General features: G+C 52.6%; 1 protein-coding gene across 1 annotated transcript in view; it reads left to right on the plus strand.

Moving 5' to 3' along the window:
* The window catches only part of COL17A1 (collagen type XVII alpha 1 chain), a 50335-nt gene that overhangs the window by 27660 nt on the left and 4585 nt on the right, over positions 1 to 18090 (plus strand). Inside the window, exons 22-47 of the mRNA XM_032178432.2 lie at positions 784 to 888; positions 1697 to 1759; positions 2399 to 2434; positions 3016 to 3069; positions 3261 to 3296; positions 3791 to 3826; positions 4446 to 4508; positions 5805 to 5840; positions 6098 to 6169; positions 7142 to 7168; positions 8115 to 8150; positions 10048 to 10083; positions 10327 to 10407; positions 11453 to 11488; positions 12393 to 12446; positions 12586 to 12627; positions 12812 to 12865; positions 13524 to 13583; positions 13934 to 13960; positions 14273 to 14305; positions 14394 to 14468; positions 14792 to 14842; positions 15385 to 15507; positions 16118 to 16255; positions 16778 to 16846; positions 17258 to 17398. Of these exons, the coding sequence (XP_032034323.1) occupies positions 784 to 888; positions 1697 to 1759; positions 2399 to 2434; positions 3016 to 3069; positions 3261 to 3296; positions 3791 to 3826; positions 4446 to 4508; positions 5805 to 5840; positions 6098 to 6169; positions 7142 to 7168; positions 8115 to 8150; positions 10048 to 10083; positions 10327 to 10407; positions 11453 to 11488; positions 12393 to 12446; positions 12586 to 12627; positions 12812 to 12865; positions 13524 to 13583; positions 13934 to 13960; positions 14273 to 14305; positions 14394 to 14468; positions 14792 to 14842; positions 15385 to 15507; positions 16118 to 16255; positions 16778 to 16846; positions 17258 to 17398 (1584 nt within the window). The remainder of the gene's footprint in view (positions 1 to 783; positions 889 to 1696; positions 1760 to 2398; positions 2435 to 3015; positions 3070 to 3260; positions 3297 to 3790; positions 3827 to 4445; positions 4509 to 5804; positions 5841 to 6097; positions 6170 to 7141; positions 7169 to 8114; positions 8151 to 10047; positions 10084 to 10326; positions 10408 to 11452; positions 11489 to 12392; positions 12447 to 12585; positions 12628 to 12811; positions 12866 to 13523; positions 13584 to 13933; positions 13961 to 14272; positions 14306 to 14393; positions 14469 to 14791; positions 14843 to 15384; positions 15508 to 16117; positions 16256 to 16777; positions 16847 to 17257; positions 17399 to 18090) is intronic.

The raw sequence follows: 18090 nt of genomic DNA on the forward strand, positions 1-18090 counted from the left end.
GAAACACGTTTTTCTTTATTTATTTATTCCTCATTCTTTCATTCATTTAATAAACATTCATTAAGTGCCTGCTGTATGTGAGGCCTTGTTTTAGGCTCTGGAGAGACATCAGTGAACCAAACAGAGAAACCCTGCTGTTGTGGAGCTGAGATTTGGGTTGGGGAGAAAGACAGTAACTGTGAGAAATAGTGAAGTCTATAGCAGGTTACGGGTGATGCATGACATGGGAAAGAAGAGCCTGGAGGGATTTGGGGAATGAGAGCTGGGGAGAGTAATTTTACACAGGGAAGCCAGGGAAGGCCTTCCTGAGAGGCCGCCATCTGAGCAAAGATTTGAAGGGCAAGAAGGAGCCAAGCAGGAGAGACCTAAGGAAAACATTCCAGGCAGAGGGAGCAGCCAAGGCCCAGGCCCAGGCCCAGGCCCCAGGGCAATTTTTAAGGAGCATCAGGGAGGAGAAGACCTCTGAGCTGGAAAGTCCAAAGGGATGGCCCGAGAGGAGGCAGGCTGTGTGGGGCCTCAGAGGCCAGTATAAGGACTTCGGCTTTGACTCTGGGTGAGTTGAGAAGCCATGTGCAGGTTTGGGGCAGAGGTAGAACATGATCTACTCAACATTTTCAAAGGGTCACTCTGGCTTCCAGGTTGAGCCAAGGCTATGGGGTCCAGGAGAGAAGCAGGGAGGCCAGGGAAGGGCTCCAGGCAAGCGTCTGCCATGAGAGGCTGCCTGTAGAGCCCTTAGCTGGGGCACGGGATCGTAACTTGGAGGCTGGCCATCCCTGTCTTTAGGAGATCCTGGCATGGAAGGCCCCATGGGCCAGAGAGGGCGAGAAGGCCCCATGGGACCTCGTGGTGAGCCAGGGCCTCCTGGATCTGGAGAGAAAGGGGAAAGAGGTAAGAGGCAATTCCTTCACCGGCAGAGTTAGCTATGCCTGTGCTTCCTTCTCTCTGTCAACACCTGTCCCTCCTTCACTCTGTCTCTCTCTCTCCTTCCTTCCTTCATTTACTGAGCGCCCACCCTGAGTCAGGGTCTGTGCTAGGCCCTGCAGAGACGCTGGGCATAGGCTGGGCTGCAGGGCCAGGCCTAGGGCTGAGAACCCATCTGACATCCCTGGAATTCACGGGGAAAGTGGTCACAGGAGCAGTGGCCTTCCCAGAGTTGGGTGGTAAGGAGAGTGAGGAGTCAGGCCGAGGTGGAGCTCAGGGGGCAGGGCAGGGCAGAGTCCATTGTAAGGTGGAGTGGGGCACAGACCTTTGAGCCTTTCCTGGCTGGAAGGAGGCCAAGAGGGAGGTGGGGAAGGCCCCAGACGTAGGTTCAGTGCTGGAGAGGCTGGGGAAGGTATTGCAATTCCATCCTTAACTATGAGACTGCTTTTGTCAGGGGAAACTAAGACAGATACCAGAAATGCTAACAGACTGTGAGCAGGAAGCTTTATTTTCAGTTTTACTTTCTCTTTAAAATATTGCTCAACCAGACAATAAAATTTATTGAGTGCCTACTAGGTGCCAAACTCCATAGACTATAAAGTCTCTGGGGGTAGAAACTAAAGGAGTTTTGCTGATAAGTGGCCTCACTGGGGCACCAAATGGATCCAAGACCACTAGCAGGGTGGGAAGCATCCCCTCCAAATGACAGTGCCAAGATAGGGGGCAGCCACACTGGGGCCTCTCCCAAAGTGCTCATCCCTCCATTTCTCCTCAGGGGCTGCTGGTGAACCAGGTCCTCATGGCCCACCTGGTGTCCCAGGTTCTGTGGGTCCCAAAGGTAAGTCCAGTGTGCAGGAAGGAATCAAAGTTTTCCAGAGGAGAAGCCACATTCAGGATAGATTACAGAGAAGAGGCCCTGGGACCCCAGACAGCCCTAACCCCCTGCCCCAGGCCTGTGCAGGGGTGGTGGGTGGGTCCAAAGAGCATCCCCCAGAAAAGCAGTCCCTGGCGAGTCAAGACTAGGGCTGTAAGTTTAGCCCCATAATGGGCTTGGGGCCATGTTTCCATCTCTCTTCAATGGCCCCGCTATGTGATCCCTAAGTGGGTGGATGGATCATTCAGGCAATCAGAAGTTAGACCATTTCCTTGACTGACTGCGGCCGAGTTGCACACACCAAAAGTAACATGTCTAGGCAACCCAGGGAGAATGGGTCCCTTCTCAAAACCCAAATGTTCTACTGCCCCAGCCCAAATGTTCTACTCTGACCAGGAAAGAGCAAAGGGTAGTTTGATCCCATCCAGCTGCAGCCCCCTCCCTAAGGAGGACATGCACTGGGGTCACTTCTGGCCTGCAATACACTCACACAGCCCTCACCTGGAAGACAGCGTCCCCAACCCCCACCTGCCCTGCACCAGGGCCAGATGTCCCCACCTGTACCTACCCCTCTGCTGATTGCTGTCTCGTCCTCCTTCTCAGGTTCTAGTGGCTCTGCTGGCCCACAGGGCCCTCCAGGTCAGTGTGCTGCTTCTTGTAAACAGGTTCTGTTTCTGGGGCAAAGGTGGCAATGTTAAAAGGAAAACCAAATATTTTTAAAGCCAAAGAAGCAATTATAAAGAAAGCGTCCTAGAGATATAGAATTCAAGTCTGCATATGTGTCCCCTGTGGCAGAGGTTGGGCTCCCTGATGTGTCCCGTCCATATCCCTTCTGACCTGGCTTAAGGCTTGAGACCCTCCAGCAGCTTCAGCAATGGAAGTCCCCATCCTGCCTCCATCTGAGCAAGCACCTGCTTCTATCTTGTCCCCTATGGCCACAGAGCTTGTCCTGCTGTCTTGAGAATCTTGAGCCACAGCTCAAGTGTCTCTGCCAAGGCTCTACAATGTGTTCTAATGCCTGTTCATCAGCAGGGGCAAGGAACCTAGGCCAAAATGACTTAAAAAGGACTTGGGAAGGAGTCCATGGAAAGCATCCTTTGACTTTTACTATAGGGTGTGTGCATATGTGTGCCTGTATGTGTGCATGTGTGTGCATACATGTCTCATCATTCCAAAGCTGGGGATACTCATCTGTGTGCATGGTTTCTTCTGCTGGGCAGGTCCTGTAGGTCTCCAAGGGCTCCGAGGTGAAGTGGGACTTCCTGGTGTCAAAGGTAAGCTGGAGGGAGGCCTGGGGGGACAGTGAGGGTCTGATGGACACAACCCACAGCCTATGCAGGCTGACAAGTGCAAGAGGGGAAGGAGGAGTCAGGATTGGGGGAGCCTGTCTTCAGAGACAGACATTGCCCTTTCCTGGTTGTCCCCTGTAGGGCATTTTACACCAAGGTGTCCATTTCCTTTTTAGGTGACAAAGGACCGATGGGACCACCAGGACCTAAAGGTATGCCACTCACTGCTGCTCGGTCACTACCAGGGCCTGCCTCACTCCTGGGAGCCCAGATGGGACCCTCACTGCAGGGTCTGAGGGTGCACAGGACCTGGACCAAGATCTCATTCTAATCCAACCTCTCAGATAGGGAAACTGAGGCACAAAGAAGGGAAACAAAGCACTAAGGTCACATTGAATTCTGGGGTGGTGAGTGGCTCTCAGGGTGGTGAAGACACAGCATTCCAAGGCATCTGACCTCTTGTGTCCATGGCACCAATTTGTGCAATAGCAGGGGCTAGGGGGTCAGTTTGTAGCAGGGGAACTGACTGCCAAAGATCAGATGTGCTCCTTTGGCTGCATTAATGCTGTGTCCTCACCAACATCTGCTGACAGGAGTTCACAGATACAGTGGGAACTATCCTGCAGCCAGGGACCCTGTTACTGGGTGAGAGTGTTTTCCCTGCTCACAACTGTGGCTTTTTCTGCCTCCCCCTTGTTTGTTTTAGGTGACCAGGGTGAGAAAGGACCTCGAGGCCTCACAGGTCAGTCTGTCATGGGAATCTACTTTAATCTATCCATGACTTTTGTAAATCCATCAGTTACTAGGTTGGAAAAAATCCAGAAGTAAGAGACAGAATCTGTTTAAAACCCTTCAGGGAACTTGTGATCTAGAAAAAAACACAAGACGAGAAAATAAAGCCTGGAGTGGAGGATAAGGAGGTATCCAGATGTATAGTCCAAACAGTAAATGTTTGGAGCAAAAAAGAAAGTGTAGGGTTGTCTCTGATTCTTTTGGGGAATACAGTTGAGAAAATTAAGCTCTTCCCGAAGCAGCAGAAAGTTTGCACCACTGGTATCCTCTCAACCACTGACCTCCTGCCAACTGGCATGATTATAAAGGAAATTGATAGTAATAAAGCTGTGACTCAAGGGGTGGTTTTCAGTTTTCAAGGAAATAAGACTCATGCACATGCCCATGGTTCTGATTAGGTGTGGTTTCTAGGTGAGCCCATGCCACTGCCCAGGGGAGCCAAGTGGCCCTGACCTTGGAATCAAAGCAGAAGCTGCTTCCTTGACCTCTTGGAGGAGGGAGCAGACTACCATTGTTGAAGCATACACAGTTTGCAAGTGTCCAACCAGCTAGTTCTTTGTCCTTTGCAGGCGAGCCTGGCATGAGAGGTTTGCCTGGTGCTGTTGGTGAGCCCGGGGCTAAAGGAGCAATGGGTAAGTGTTCCAAAGGAATGGATTCAGTGAGTTCCCCATTTGAGGGGTCACCATGACCCTGGAGAGATCCGTCTTCTAGAGCTGCCTCTCCTGCTCTCTAATCTGCCCACCCCTGGTAGAGTCTCCCTTGATCAGTCATTTTTGTGTCTGGGCATCCTTTCTGGGGATCAGAGAGCTGCAGGTACCTCTGTGGGTTTCTTTCCACTTTGGGAGAGGCCTTGCAGGGCATGGTTCATTCACCTAAGAGCTGCCCGTGAGCTCCCCACTCCCCTGGGGAAGACAGTGTTGAAATCCTTAGGAACCTCAAGTGTTCCAGGAATCCCAGGGCTAGTCTCATGGCCAAATCCAGGTTTTTACCCTTTTGTTCACCTGAGGTGCCTGTCAGCCTGGCTGCAGAAACTGACCAAGAATCTCAGAGGTAGCCAGGTGCAGTGATTCATGCTTGTAATCCCGGGGACTCAGGATGATCGTTTGAACTCAGGAGTTGGAGGCTGCAGTGAGCTATGATTACATCACTGCACTACAGTCTGGGTGACAGAGCAAGAATCCATCTCTCAAAAAAAAAAAAAAAAAAAAAGCCCATGTTGAGGATCAAACCCAAGAAGGGTTTAAGCCTTACCTGTGGAGATGCAGCATCTGCCCTCTTGTTCGTTTCCCCAGCTGTGAGTGCTGACACTTTGCTAGGCAAGTGAGATGCTTTACCTCCTTCAAGCGGAGATAAGATTTGCATGAGGTGACAAATGTCATGCAAGGTACAGAGTGCTGTGAGGATACAGTCAAAGGGGAGATTTCTTCCAATAGGAAGGATGGAGGAGGGGGCATTTCAAGTGGTCCCAAAAAGTTAGAAAGATTTTAATCATGACCAGTTTGGAAATTTCCATGCAGGGATGACGGCATCAGCGGGGAAAGACAAAGAAATGGGAAAGAGCAAGATATGGTCCCAGAAGGCCACTGTTTTGGAGAGAGGTTACAATAATGCCCTAGAGCAGAGGAGACAAGAACATGGGGGACCTTGACTTCTAGGCCCTCGAGTAAACGCGACAAGCATCGAGGCTCTTGAGATGCAATGGGAAGGCACTGACCAATTCTCAACAGGAAAAGAGACAATTGCTGGTGTAGGAGAAGGGGCAGTGGGAGTACCGTATCCAGACAGTGTGACAGACAGGGCTGTCCCATGGCTGATGGCTGCGTGGGCTCCTGGGAGACAATGTGCTTCAAGGCCACTGGGACAGTAGAGGGAGGAATCGCAGAAATCACTCCAGGAGCAACTGAGAGAACTTGCTTCTACTTTACCAGGTCCTGCTGGCCCAGACGGACACCAAGGCCCAAGAGGTTTGTCACTGACCTACTGCCCCCAGCCTCACTCCCATCACAGCCCGTGTTCCAGCATGCAGCCCTCAGTCCCCTTAACCGTAGTGCAGAGGAGCGTACGGCATGTGGAAGTGTGCAGTGTCCAGTTCTGTTCCCCTTCTCCTTTCCACCTGCCAGCAAGTCAATTAGGAAAACCCTCAGAAACTATCAGCTCAGATGCGATGACCAGTTTAGCTTTCATAAATGTAAACACTTCCACGTTGGCCATTCTTTTCTAGGTGAACAAGGTCTTACAGGGATGCCTGGAATCCGTGGCCCACCAGGACCTTCTGGAGACCCAGGAAAGCCAGGTAACAGAGCAGGAAGAGGGAGCCATGGCCCTGCTTAGTGTGTGTGTGCTTTGTGTGTGCGGATGTAGGCATGTGTGTGCGTGTGCATGTGCAGGTGGGTAGGTTGAGGGGGAAGGGGTTTATATGTGCATGGTTGTGTGTGTGTGCATGCAGGTGTGCACAAATGCACCCATGTGTGCCTTATCCCGTTTTCCTCCAGCAGCTCAGCAGGGAACTGCCATAGTGTTGGGTTGTTTTGTGTGCAGTGGCTGTAGGCCCTGGCACCTCTGGGTAACTAAGTCTGGCAATTCAGAAGAGTGGGATTAACAGCTGAATACAAGGATTTCTAGAAAGGAGCAAGGACACTCTTAAAACTGCAGACTTGAAGGTCACCTCACTATCTTGCTCCTCTGAGCCCTTCACCTCTTGTCCTCCTCTCCTGGGACTGTACTGGGCCCTCACCAACACCCACCAGGCCGAAGAGGAAGCCATTGTTAGAGTCTCCACCCAGAGCAAAGAGCAAACTTCTCAGGGCTGCAGGAAGAACAAATGAATACCAGCCAAGAAAGCTGTGTAGTTAAGGCGGGTGGGCATTCATTGGGGGCCTCTGAGAGTAGGGGCCTCCTCAGCCTCCTTTGGCGGGTGCCCAGACAGGAGCCATAGAGGGGGAACCTGGGGCAGCATTGGGATCCGTGAGTGTTGAGCATTCTGGGTTTGTGGCTCTCCTCAGATTCCAAAAGGATCTGTGAACCCAAATAGGCTCAGCATCATTGCCCGAGAAAGTGGTGGGTCGCTTCACTGCAAAGCCCACAGAACTGCTCTCCATCCAGAGCTGAGAGGTCCATGGATGCTGGCTGCCCCGGCATGAGACGTGTCCTTCTGTACCCACTGACCCCTCCACCACAATGTCCACCGGTTTCTGCAGGTGTGGGTGTGGCTACCAGGGATGGCCTCAACCCTTCAACTGTTCCCTCTTATGCTGATTTTCTGTAGGTCTCACAGGACCCCAGGGACCTCAGGGTGAGTCGCTGGATCACTCCCACCTGCTGTCTCCCTCCTCCTCCTGGGGTAACTGCTTGGGCCAGGGCTTTTCCTGCAGTCACCAGAGTTTTCGTCTCCTCCGCCAACTCCCTGGCACACACTCCCTTTCACTATGAGTCTTGAGAAGCACCTTAGGAAGGAAAAATAGGCACAGAACAATCTAGAATACCATTCTAGTAGAAATGAGATTAGATTGTGTGCCAATTCTGTCTGCCTGTGCCCTGTTCCCCTCGGGTGCAGGAATCTGAGAGGAACCCCAAGCCCATAGCAGAGCTCCTGCTAGCCAGGAGAGCTGTTAGTCCAGCGGCCCAAGTTCCCCCACTGGCATGGCAGGGCGTGGGCACCCACCCTTGTTCAGGAAAGCCCAGTTTCTCTGGGACAGCCTCAGTGTTAAAGCCTGTCCTGTAGTTGGATCATTGTGCCCCCATATCACTACACTCATCCCCTAATTTCCTGAAAGAAATTAGGCAAAGATTGAAAATGAAATCAGGCAGCAGCCACCCAGCAGTTGAATGCATAGGGACATGCTTCCGATGCTCTCACAGAGGAGTTGGGTAGTTAAAGGCAAGAGGGTGATGCTGCATTGGACACAGGAAGCCCAGCCCCTCCCCTGCAGGGGAGAGGGGAGACAGGCTGCTCTGCAGGTGGCTCATAACCCCATGGGATGGAACTTTCCAAAGCTGAGCCCATGGGCCTCTGCCTGCTCCAAGCCAAGCTGTTGCCCCATTTCCCGAAGAGGGACAAGGGCCCAGAGCAAGAGGCTCCCCCGGGTTGTCTAGACTAAGGCGGAAGGCAAAGCTGGTGCGTCCCAGGGTTTTAATCAGCAGTGTGGCTGTGCTGAGTGACAGAGCACTAGTTACTACCTGAGGGCGTCTGGAATTGCTGGGCCTTCATCATCCTGACTTACTTGTTCTAATCACATCAGGACTTCCCGGTACCCCTGGCCGACCAGGAATAAAAGGTAAGTGAATTTCCAAACGAGATTTCTTTCTTTTCACTGGCCATTTTTGTGGAAGGAAGGGATGGACAGGAGGAGGCCGTTCTCTGGCCAGAGCCTGGATCAACAGTGGCATCTAGTGGTTCCAGCAGAGGGCTATGAGGCTGGGAGCCCAGGGATTTGTGAACCAAGCCGAGTCCTCAAGCCCCACCTCTCCCCAAACACCTCCCGACCCCACAAACCTGAACCTTGCTTTCATAGTTGGATGTCTCCAGGCCATTGTTGCAGGAGGTTCTAGAAGGGCACTGCCCTCCCCAAAGCCTTTCCGTGCCCTGTTTTGCCTCTAAATGCCCCCATTAGTGCTTCATCCCCCTGGTATGTAGGCTTGGTCCCCTCCTAACAAGTCTCTTCCCCTGAGGCAGGAGCTACCTTTGCCCTTATCATTCATATCAGCCTTGGTGTGAATGGCTGCATCAGACCCTTCCTGAGAAGAGGCTTTAGTACAGGCAGAGAGGAGTGTTAAGATGCTACTGAGAGGGCAAGTCGTGTGCTCAGAGGGGAGCTCATCCTCAGGGGTCGGACTGGGGCAATGTGGTGATGCCCATGCACACAGTGACCCTCTTGTCCAGTTCTGCCTATCAGACCTCAACCCCAAGCAAGTTCAGGGACCCACAGTGCTCAGGGATGGTCTTTCTCCTTCTGTTCCTTTGACCCCAACACGCTCCTGAACTTTGACATTCTATGGAGCTGTGCTCTGTCATGAGCAGTCACTGTCACTCTTGGTGGGACCCTAAAATAACCACTTTCCAGAAATCATTTCCAGTGACTGATTGGGCCAACGAGTTCTTTAGGGCTAACTAAATGTAATTCCAAAATAATGATAACTGAGTTTATAGGTCCCAGGCAGACCACACTAGGTCCGTGGATCTGTTCACAAATGCATGGTACCTTTTGTAAGAGTCTCATAGGTTTTGGAATTCCCAAGAATAACAGAAACCCTCCTTTTTTGAGGGCCCGTGACTTCCCGTCCAAGGGGGAGTTCAGACCCTGCCTGGACAACATGCCCAAGAGGGGCCATTTTACCTAACGCTGGATTGCATCCCAACAAAACAAACTCAAGTGCTTCTCCTGCCTTGTTCATGAGCCCTGGCTGAAGGATGGTGAGCAGAGACCATCCCTCTGCTTTCCTTTAGGGAGAGAGCAATAGTCTCCTTTCATTGTATGAATGACTGAATTGCTCACAGAACTTGAGAAATGAAAAAAGGGGCCCCTAAAGAATGGTTTCCCCAAGTGAGTCTGTGGATCGTCAGTTCTCAGCACTGCATCCAGTTGATACGTTTGGGAATGTCCTCTTCTCAAAAGTCCTCCATGGCACACTTGTATTTTCAATGCTCTGAGACACAAAGCAGAAAAGAGATCCTGTTAACCTTTATATAACTCAGACCTTCTCAGACTTACCCACTGCAGAGCCCCCCTTTAATCCTGCACAGCCCCTACAACTGTCCCGCAGAGCACTCTGGGAATCCCGCTCTACCTGGAGGGCTCATCGCCTCTGTCCTTTGACCTTTGAGTAATTTTCCCACCTAAGGCGATTCCCAGGTAGAGGTGGTGGAATGTGGGAGCGTGAACAACTCTCCAGCCAGCCTCATTCTGAGCTCACTGAAAGGCAAGCTTTCCACATCCTCAAGTGAAGCCACTTCTCTGAATGAAGACGGATGCTCTGGCCTCCAGGGGCTCTGGCTGAAAGATTGGGGCTTAATGCATCCTGCTTGCCTTCCTTCAGTTCATTAAAATGCCTTTAGCCTGATGGTGAGAGGCCCAGAAGTGGGTCCCAAATGCAATCAGGAGCCTTGAAAATGGCTTATTGAGCCACTAATGGATCCTCAGAACAACCACTCTCAGCCTTTTCCTCTCTTCCTAGGTGAACCAGGAGCTCCAGGCAAGATCGTGACTTCAGGTAGGCAGGTCCTAGAGGGACCCTCCTTTCTGTGTCTTTCTTATGCTGGGCACCTACCTTGGCTCTGCAGTGTTCTGGGCAGGATGTGGCAGGGAGCTTTTTGGATCAGTAGTGGGGGAGGAGGGAAATTTAGCAGTGATGAGAGGAAGAAATGCCAGGCTGCCCACCACAGCCTGGCTCGGGTCCCAGCGCCTCTGAGTGAGAAGAGTAGGGCTCAGTGTTCCATGTGCCTTCTGTTTCCAGAGGGGTCGTCGATGCTCACTGTCCCAGGCCCCCCAGGACCTCCTGGAGCCATGGGACCCCCAGGACCTCCAGGTGCCCCAGGTCAGTCTGTTTTCTTGCTTTGCCCCAAATCAGCAGTAGGTCTTGGTGGTAGTGACTCTAGCCATATTTGTTCAGATCCCGAAACCCAGGGCAGGAACTGAACCTGGTAAAGAGAATAAGGAGTTTGGCCTGAGAAAAGCAAACTCCTGCATTCTCAGACAATGAGGTAGATCAGTTATCCTACTTCACAGCATAGGAGGTGAATGTGCTCTCAGCATTTACCGAAGGGGAAGCTGAGGCCTGGAGCGGGTAAATGACTTGCCCAAGGTCCCATGGCCAATAAGCAGCAGGACAAAGGATTTGGCCCAGATCAGTCTACCTCTAGAGCCTGTGGCCAGTCAGAAGACTCAGTCCTTGAGCCCTTTGTTTCCTCCTGGAAAACAATTTGATATTCTGCATCCAGGGCAACAAAAATGCTAGGTATCTATTTGAAGAAAATATCTCCACATGGGATGGTGACAAAAATATGAAAACTTCCGAACAAAGTTGTTAGGAGATAAAACGTTTATTGAAAGAGCAGGACACTCAATAATGCCTGCTCTGTGGTTTCAACTGTATTAATACAAGATGCAAAAAAGAAAAAATGCTGGAAGAAAATAAAATGCCCACAAATTGAAGAGTTATGGACAATTTGTTTCCTACCTTTCCAAAGTGCCTGTTATTTTGTTATATGTATTTTTAATTATTTTACATTTTTATGTACAAATGAAGTACACAACTTATCACAACCAAGGCCAGAATGTACCAGCCTTCCCTCCTGACAAGCTCCAGTGAGAAGGAGTACATAGAGGCGTACAGAAGTCCCTAACCATTACAGGACAGCAGCAGAGGGGGCAGTCCCGCCTGCCCCGGGGTCCCGGTACCTGTCAGAGATGTTCTCACGCAACTGGACCGCAGGGCTGGTCTCGAATTGCTTATTGCTCTCAAATAAGCAAGGTGGCCTCTTTGGGTCTCTGTTCCATGCCTTGGGAGGAATTATGCCTTTAGTTCTTCCTATGACCCTACACACATGATTTAGCCTTTTCTTCCTCAACCCCGTTTCCAGGCCCTGCCGGCCCGGCTGGTCTCCCAGGACAGCAAGGTATGTCACACCCTGCAAGAACGCAAGGCGATGGGCCCAGTCGGGAGGACTTTCCTCTCTGGGTGGCCGCGGGCCCCTCTGTTCTAGATGACGTGAAAGGTGTGTTTTGGAAAAGGAGGAGAGGGCCAGGGCTCTTCACTGGGGTCTTGCAAGGTGATTCCCTGGAGCTTGGAGCAGCTGTCAGAGAAGTTCTGGGGTTACAAGAAGACCAGGGGCAGACTTGGCCTTGAAGATGAGTATCTGGCAGGAGTGCACCGCTGACCCAGAGAGCAATGACAAGTGTCTGTGGGTTCTTGGCTGCAGGCCCAGGCTGAGAGGACTGACTCCCGGGTCCTTTAAGGAGCCCAGGTGGAGACTGCTGGGCCTCCCACCTGGATATCTGGAGTGCAGAGCAGCAAAGGCTTCAGCCCACCCGGTCCAGCGCTCACTCTGAGCTATCACTGTGTTAGGAGCTTGGTCTTCGTTGTTTCTCAGTCTTCTCAGCACCCCTGTGATGAGTCTTCTCAGCACCCCTGTGATGTAGGTCTTTTTGACCTTGGTTTACAGAGGAGGAAACTTTGGCTGAAAGAGGTTGAGAACTTGCCCAAAGTCACCAGCCAGACATGTGGGAGCAGGGGTTTGAACTCAGACTTTCAGACACCAAAATCCAATGTATCCCCGTCATTCCACATGCTCTTATCAACTGTCAGGGAGCTTGACTATGGTCCTGCCCTGCCTCTGAATGAGGGGGCACCCTTGGCAGATGAGGTGCTGCAGGCTCCTGTGCCGTGACACAGGGCCTGGTGTCTGGGGTGTGAGGGTAGCCTGGGGTGCCTGGGACTGCAGATCCAGTGAGAGGTGAGAAGTGTGGCAGAGAGCAGCCTCGTGACAGCTTTTGCTCATTTCTGTTTTCTTCTCTCTATAGAGGTTCTTAATTTACAAGGTCCCCCAGGCCCACCCGGCCCGCGCGGGCCACCAGGTGAGTATCTTGGGGACCTTTAGAAGGTGGGGAGTTTGGGAGACAGGAGATTCAAGGCACTTAGTGAGGAAGCCAAGATCCTCGGGGTGGCCTCAGCTCCCTGAGCTCAGCATGGCCTCTTCCTTGTTCTCTTCTGCAGGGCCTTCCATTCCAGGCCCACCAGGACCCCGAGGCCCACCAGGTGAGAGCGGAGCTTACCACTGGGAGGTGGGAAGGGGAGGTGAGAGGTGGGTAACAATGGGACCCTGAGCCCGGGGCCCTCTGGGCTGGCTTATAGGAAAGAGCTTCCCTGCCGCCGCCTCCTGAGCAGAGGGTTCCTGGCTCCCCTCTTGGCACTAATAAGTCTTGGGGGTTCTCTTTCCTAGGGGAGGGTTTGCCAGGCCCACCAGGCCCACCAGGATCGTTCCCGCCCAACTCAGGTAATGTCAGGGAGTCAAGTCGCACCTATTCTCCACCTCAGCCCTTGTCCTGCCACAAATTGTGGCCATAGCCTTGTGGTCACAACCTACTCACCAGGCTTCCTGCTCCTGACTTCCATGGGGATGTGTTTATATAATCTTCCTGCTTGCTGCACATGGAGGGAATAACCATGTCAACCCAACCACCCTGGTAGTCTGGCCTGAGGAAGGGAGCCAGCTCTGCCCTTGGGGAGCTTCTGGCCTAACCGAGGAGACCTGGTTCCTATCCTTGGGGAGCCCAGATCTGATAAAGTAGGCAGGATACATGCACATGAAGTAAGTGCTGACAGTGCAACATAGAAACTTATGGAAATAACTTCAAAGCAAACATTAGGCCAGAACCTGTTCCTAGTGGAAAATCCATCCACCCATCCATTTATCCATCCATCTTCCCATCCACCTACCCATCCATCCATCCATCCATCCATCCATCCATCCATCCATCCATCCATCCACCCACCCACCCACCCATTCATCCACCCACCCATTCATCCATCCATCCACCCATCCATCCATCTGACAAGTATTGATTGAGCATCTATGTTGTCAGGTGCTGTGCTAAGTGCTGCTTCCTCACAAATATCAGTGTCCATACTCAAACTATTTCTTTCCTCTGCAGAAGCCTTCCTCTCTGGTCCCCCAGGCCCACCTGGCCCCCCAGGTCCCAAGGGAGACCAAGGTGAGAACAGTGTATCAGGGAACCCAGAAGCCAGTATGTGTCCTCTGTTTACCTGCTGGTTGCCAGGAGGGTTTGGATGAAGCTGAATGAGCTGGGGCATTTTTGCGTCCTTCTGCCTTATCCCATTAGGAGCTCAGCAGCCTGGAGCGAAGGTAGGGGGGAGGCACAGTAGTCAGAAACTCTACAAAGGATAGCCACCCAGCATTGGCCTAGTGAGAGGAGAGGCACAAGGAACCCCAAGTTCTATATCTGCTCTAGCATTGGAGCCCCTATCCCCTCCTCCATGGGCGCATTGAAACCACAACACCTGGTTGGTACCTGTCTCATAGCTCTCTGCCTTTTTCCCTCAGGTCCCCCAGGCCCCAGAGGACACCAAGGTACAGTAGAGCTGGCATCAAACAAAACCTGGGGTAGAGGTGGGGGTGGCAAAAGCTCACCTCCCAAGAGCTTTGAGCTTGATAGAAAGGCACCTGGTGCAAATAAGCAAGAGTAGAGCAGCGTGTCTCTAGGAATGGTTGGGTGTGTGCGTGGGTGTGATGCAAGTGTGTGTGCGTGTGTGTGTGGCATCTCTAGGTACTGCCCAAAGGGCAACGCAGCCCCAGCAATCATGGATCTTGGGGAGGCTCTACAGGGCTGTTAGTGGGTGAGAAAAGTGAGACTGACTGTCCCTCTCTTGGTGTGTTCCTCAGGTGAGCAAGGCCTTCCAGGTTTCTCAACCTCAGGTAAGGGCTGAGCCCCGCCCCATTCTGGCTCTGGCCAGAGCCTCTCCAAACCCTGGCTGACTGCACTGTGTGTGTTGTTGGCTTCCAGGGTCCAGTTCTTTCGGACTCAACCTTCAGGGACCACCAGGCCCACCTGGCCCCCAGGGACCCAAAGGTGACAAAGGTCAGTGAGGGAGCAGCGAGAAGGTGGTGAGGAGTAGGGGTGAGCCTGGTGCCCAGAGCCCAGAGCCTGAAGAGATGGCAGCAAGTACTTATCAGTGTAAAGTCTTGGGAGAGAGAAGAGGCTGGAGGAAGGAAAGGCCAGAGGGAGGAAGGGACAAAGACATGGAGATACAGCCTCTGTACAAGGGAGCTGTGGTATTATTACAAAAATGAGGCCAAGAGACATGGGACGATTGTTGAGACACACACTAGTAAGTGTGGTTTGGCTTAACCAGGGAAGGCTTCCTGGAGGAGGTGAGGCAAACTTCTCATTTTGGATTCCAGGTGATCCAGGTGTTCCAGGGGCTCTTGGCATTCCTAGTGGTCCTTCTGAAGGTAAGAACTGAAAGTGACCAAAGTTCTTCTCCGCTTCTTCTGGTGAAGGCTGATCATTCCAGTGAGGATGTTGCTCTATTCGTTCATTCATTTCCCCATGATTCATTGTTGATTGGCTGTCTTCTCCATGTGCTAGGACCTATGAGCTGCCTTTAAGGAGGTTACGAGTTATTGGGTTGAGGGGGAGGACCCAGGCACATATAATGATACCTAACAATGCAGACACCGCATGATGGAGAACAGACAGACCCAGGGTGCTGGGGAGTTGAGAGAAGGGGGATGCGATGTTGGGGGTCCTTCAGCAGCTTGCAGAAGGAAAGGGCGGTTTGGCCTGGGGCAGTTTCCTAGCTCTGTGACACTTTCAGACAGCGGCTGCTACAGGCTGTCCTTTCTTCTCTTCTCGGGGACCCTTCTCCTTGCCACTATCCTATTTCTCCCCCTGAGATGACCCTCCCTCCTCAGACCATGGAAGCTATTCCTGGGCCCGTTTGTCTGACCCTAGGGTGGAGAAACCGACACAGGACACTTTCTCTTTGCTGCAGGGGGATCATCAAGTACTATGTACGTGTCAGGCCCACCAGGGCCCCCCGGGCCCCCTGGGCCTCCGGGCTCTATCAGCAGCTCTGGCCAGGAGATTCAGCAGTACATCTCTGAGTACATGCAGAGTGAGTAGCCGGCCGCCGCAAGCCGTGGGGACAAGAACATGGAGATACAGTCTCTTTGCAAGGGAGCTGTGGTATCATCACAGAAATGAGGCTAAAAGGCATGGGACGATGTAGGGCAGTGGGATTGTGTGTGTGTGTGTGTGTGTGTGTGTGTGTGTGTCTGTGTCCAGGCCCAGGTCTTCCCCCTGCAGAGCCAGGCCTACAGGCCTGTGAGCTCCCCAACACCAGCCTTCTCATAGCTGCCCCTGACACAACCTCACCTCGCCCACACACCCTGGGGAGGAGGCTGGCGCACATGCTCATCCCCATGCACGCACATGCTTTCACACCACACCTTGCATGTGCTCATTTGTCAAATGGGTGGCTGGCTGGAGTCTTGCTGGTCCACAGCCCTCATGGGCCACTTGACCCAGCTCGGGCCTCTGCTTCAGTTTCTCCATCTGTAATTAGGGGAAGGACAGTGAGGGGAAGTCTAGGCTCCCTCCTGGCCCAGCCTTGGGCCCGTGTGTGGGGCGGGGCAGGCATGTTATCATGTGCTTCAGGTCACCTCCATGGGCAGAACATGTCCTCTTGGGACAGGCTTGACTTTGCTTTGTTCCTTGGTCGGCAGGTGACAGTATTAGATCTTACCTATCCGGAGTTCAGGGTCCCCCAGGCCCACCTGGTCCCCCAGGACCTGTCACCACCATCACAGGCGAGACTTTCGACTACTCAGAGCTGGCAAGCCACGTTGTGAGCTACTTACGGAGTAAGCCCTTCCCCACGCCCTGCACCTGGCACCTTCCTCCTGTGGGTCTGCTTTTGCTCCCAGAGCCTCATCTCCTCATTTGCTGTTTGCTTTGCCCTTCTCTGGAATATGAGTTTTAATTCTGAGTTCATCATAATCGGGCCACTGGGATACAGTGTCAACAAGGGTCTGTCCAGATTCAGGGCGGCCACAAGGGAGAGACACCGAGTGAGACTTCCTGCAATCGACTAATGTGTTCCTAATTATAGGTTCTTCCCACCTGTGCATGAAGGTTGGCAGCATCTGGCAGGCATTAGGCTAAAGCATGTTCTTGAAAGTAAACTTCCTTTCTTACAAAAAAAAAAAAAATCCCGACAACAGTAATTGACTTTGTTATGCTTTCAAAATAGCCTCATAATACTCCATTCATCCATTTCCCCCAAAGACAAACAGCTCAGTGACCGGGCCTTTCAGATTCTGGAATAATGAGGGTGTTGCTTCAGTACCTGCTAAGCAGGTAACCTGAGGTTTTCTTCCCGACAGCTTCGGGATACGGCGTCAGCTTGTTCTCGTCCGCCATCTCTTCTGAAGACATCCTGGCTGTGCTGCAGCGTGAGTCACCTGTGGGGGGATCGCGGGTGGGACTATCTTTGCTTTCTCCTGGCCTCACTCGTCAGGCAAACCTTGTCCTCGTCTGAGCCTTAGAAGGGCTGCAAGAGGGAGGCAGAGTCCTTTGGACAAAGAGCCACTTATTGCTCTGATCTGCTTGCTGAGTCAGCAAACCGGCTGGAAAGGGGGCAGGAACTGTCCTCCCAAGCCCCAATGCCAGGCAAACTGGCAGGTGTCCCTTCAGGAACCTGGCAGCTTGCTGGTGTCCCCCCTGAACACTGTGGGCCAGCGGACCCAGAACTCACAAATGTCGCGCAGGAGCCAGTTTGTGCGGGGAGCCCAGGCTGCGGCTGGACCACGGCTGGGACCCCCATGGCCTGGGTGGGTCCTGCTAGTGCATCCTCTCCTCTCCAGGGGATGACGTGCGTCAGTACCTACGTCAGTACCTGATGGGCCCTCGGGGTCCGCCAGGGCCACCAGGAGCCAGTGGAGATGGGTCCCTCCTGTCTTTGGACTATGCAGAGCTGAGTAGTCGCATTCTCAGCTACATGTCGAGTAAGTGTCTGCAGGAGGGGTGGTTGGGAAGGGCCTGGGATGACTGGGATGAGGACTCGCAGCATAAACTTCCCTGTGATTGCCCCACTGACCCCCATCTACCAGATTGCACCAACCCCAGCAATGAGCAGTGCTCAGAGCCGTTCAAACCTGTGAGCCTGGAGGAGGTCAAGAAGCATGGCAAGAAAAGCCAAAACGGGGATCTCAGGCACTGTCTTGTGTGCAGTCTACAAACAACTCTCTCTCTCACACTCCCATACACACACACACTCCCATACTCACACCACACACACATACACACACTCCCATACTCACACACACTCCCCTACTCACACACACTCACTCACACACTCCCATGCTCACACACAGACACACCCATACACACACGCATTCCCATACACACATACACACACACTCCCATTCTCTCACACACACGCCCATACACACGTCCATACCCTCACTCCCATACACACATACACCCATTCTCACACACACACTCCCATGCACACACACTCCCGTACTCACACTCCCATACACCCATACACACTCTCATATGCACACACTCCCATACACACACTCATACACACACACATTCCCATACACACGCTCCCATACACACACACTCCCGTACTCACACTCCCATACACACTCCCATACACACTCCCACACTCCCATACTCACACTCCCATACA

Source organism: Hylobates moloch, unplaced genomic scaffold, assembly GCF_009828535.3.
Source record: "Hylobates moloch isolate HMO894 unplaced genomic scaffold, HMol_V3 SCAFFOLD_3, whole genome shotgun sequence".
In the NCBI taxonomy this organism is placed as follows: Eukaryota; Metazoa; Chordata; class Mammalia; order Primates; family Hylobatidae; genus Hylobates; species Hylobates moloch.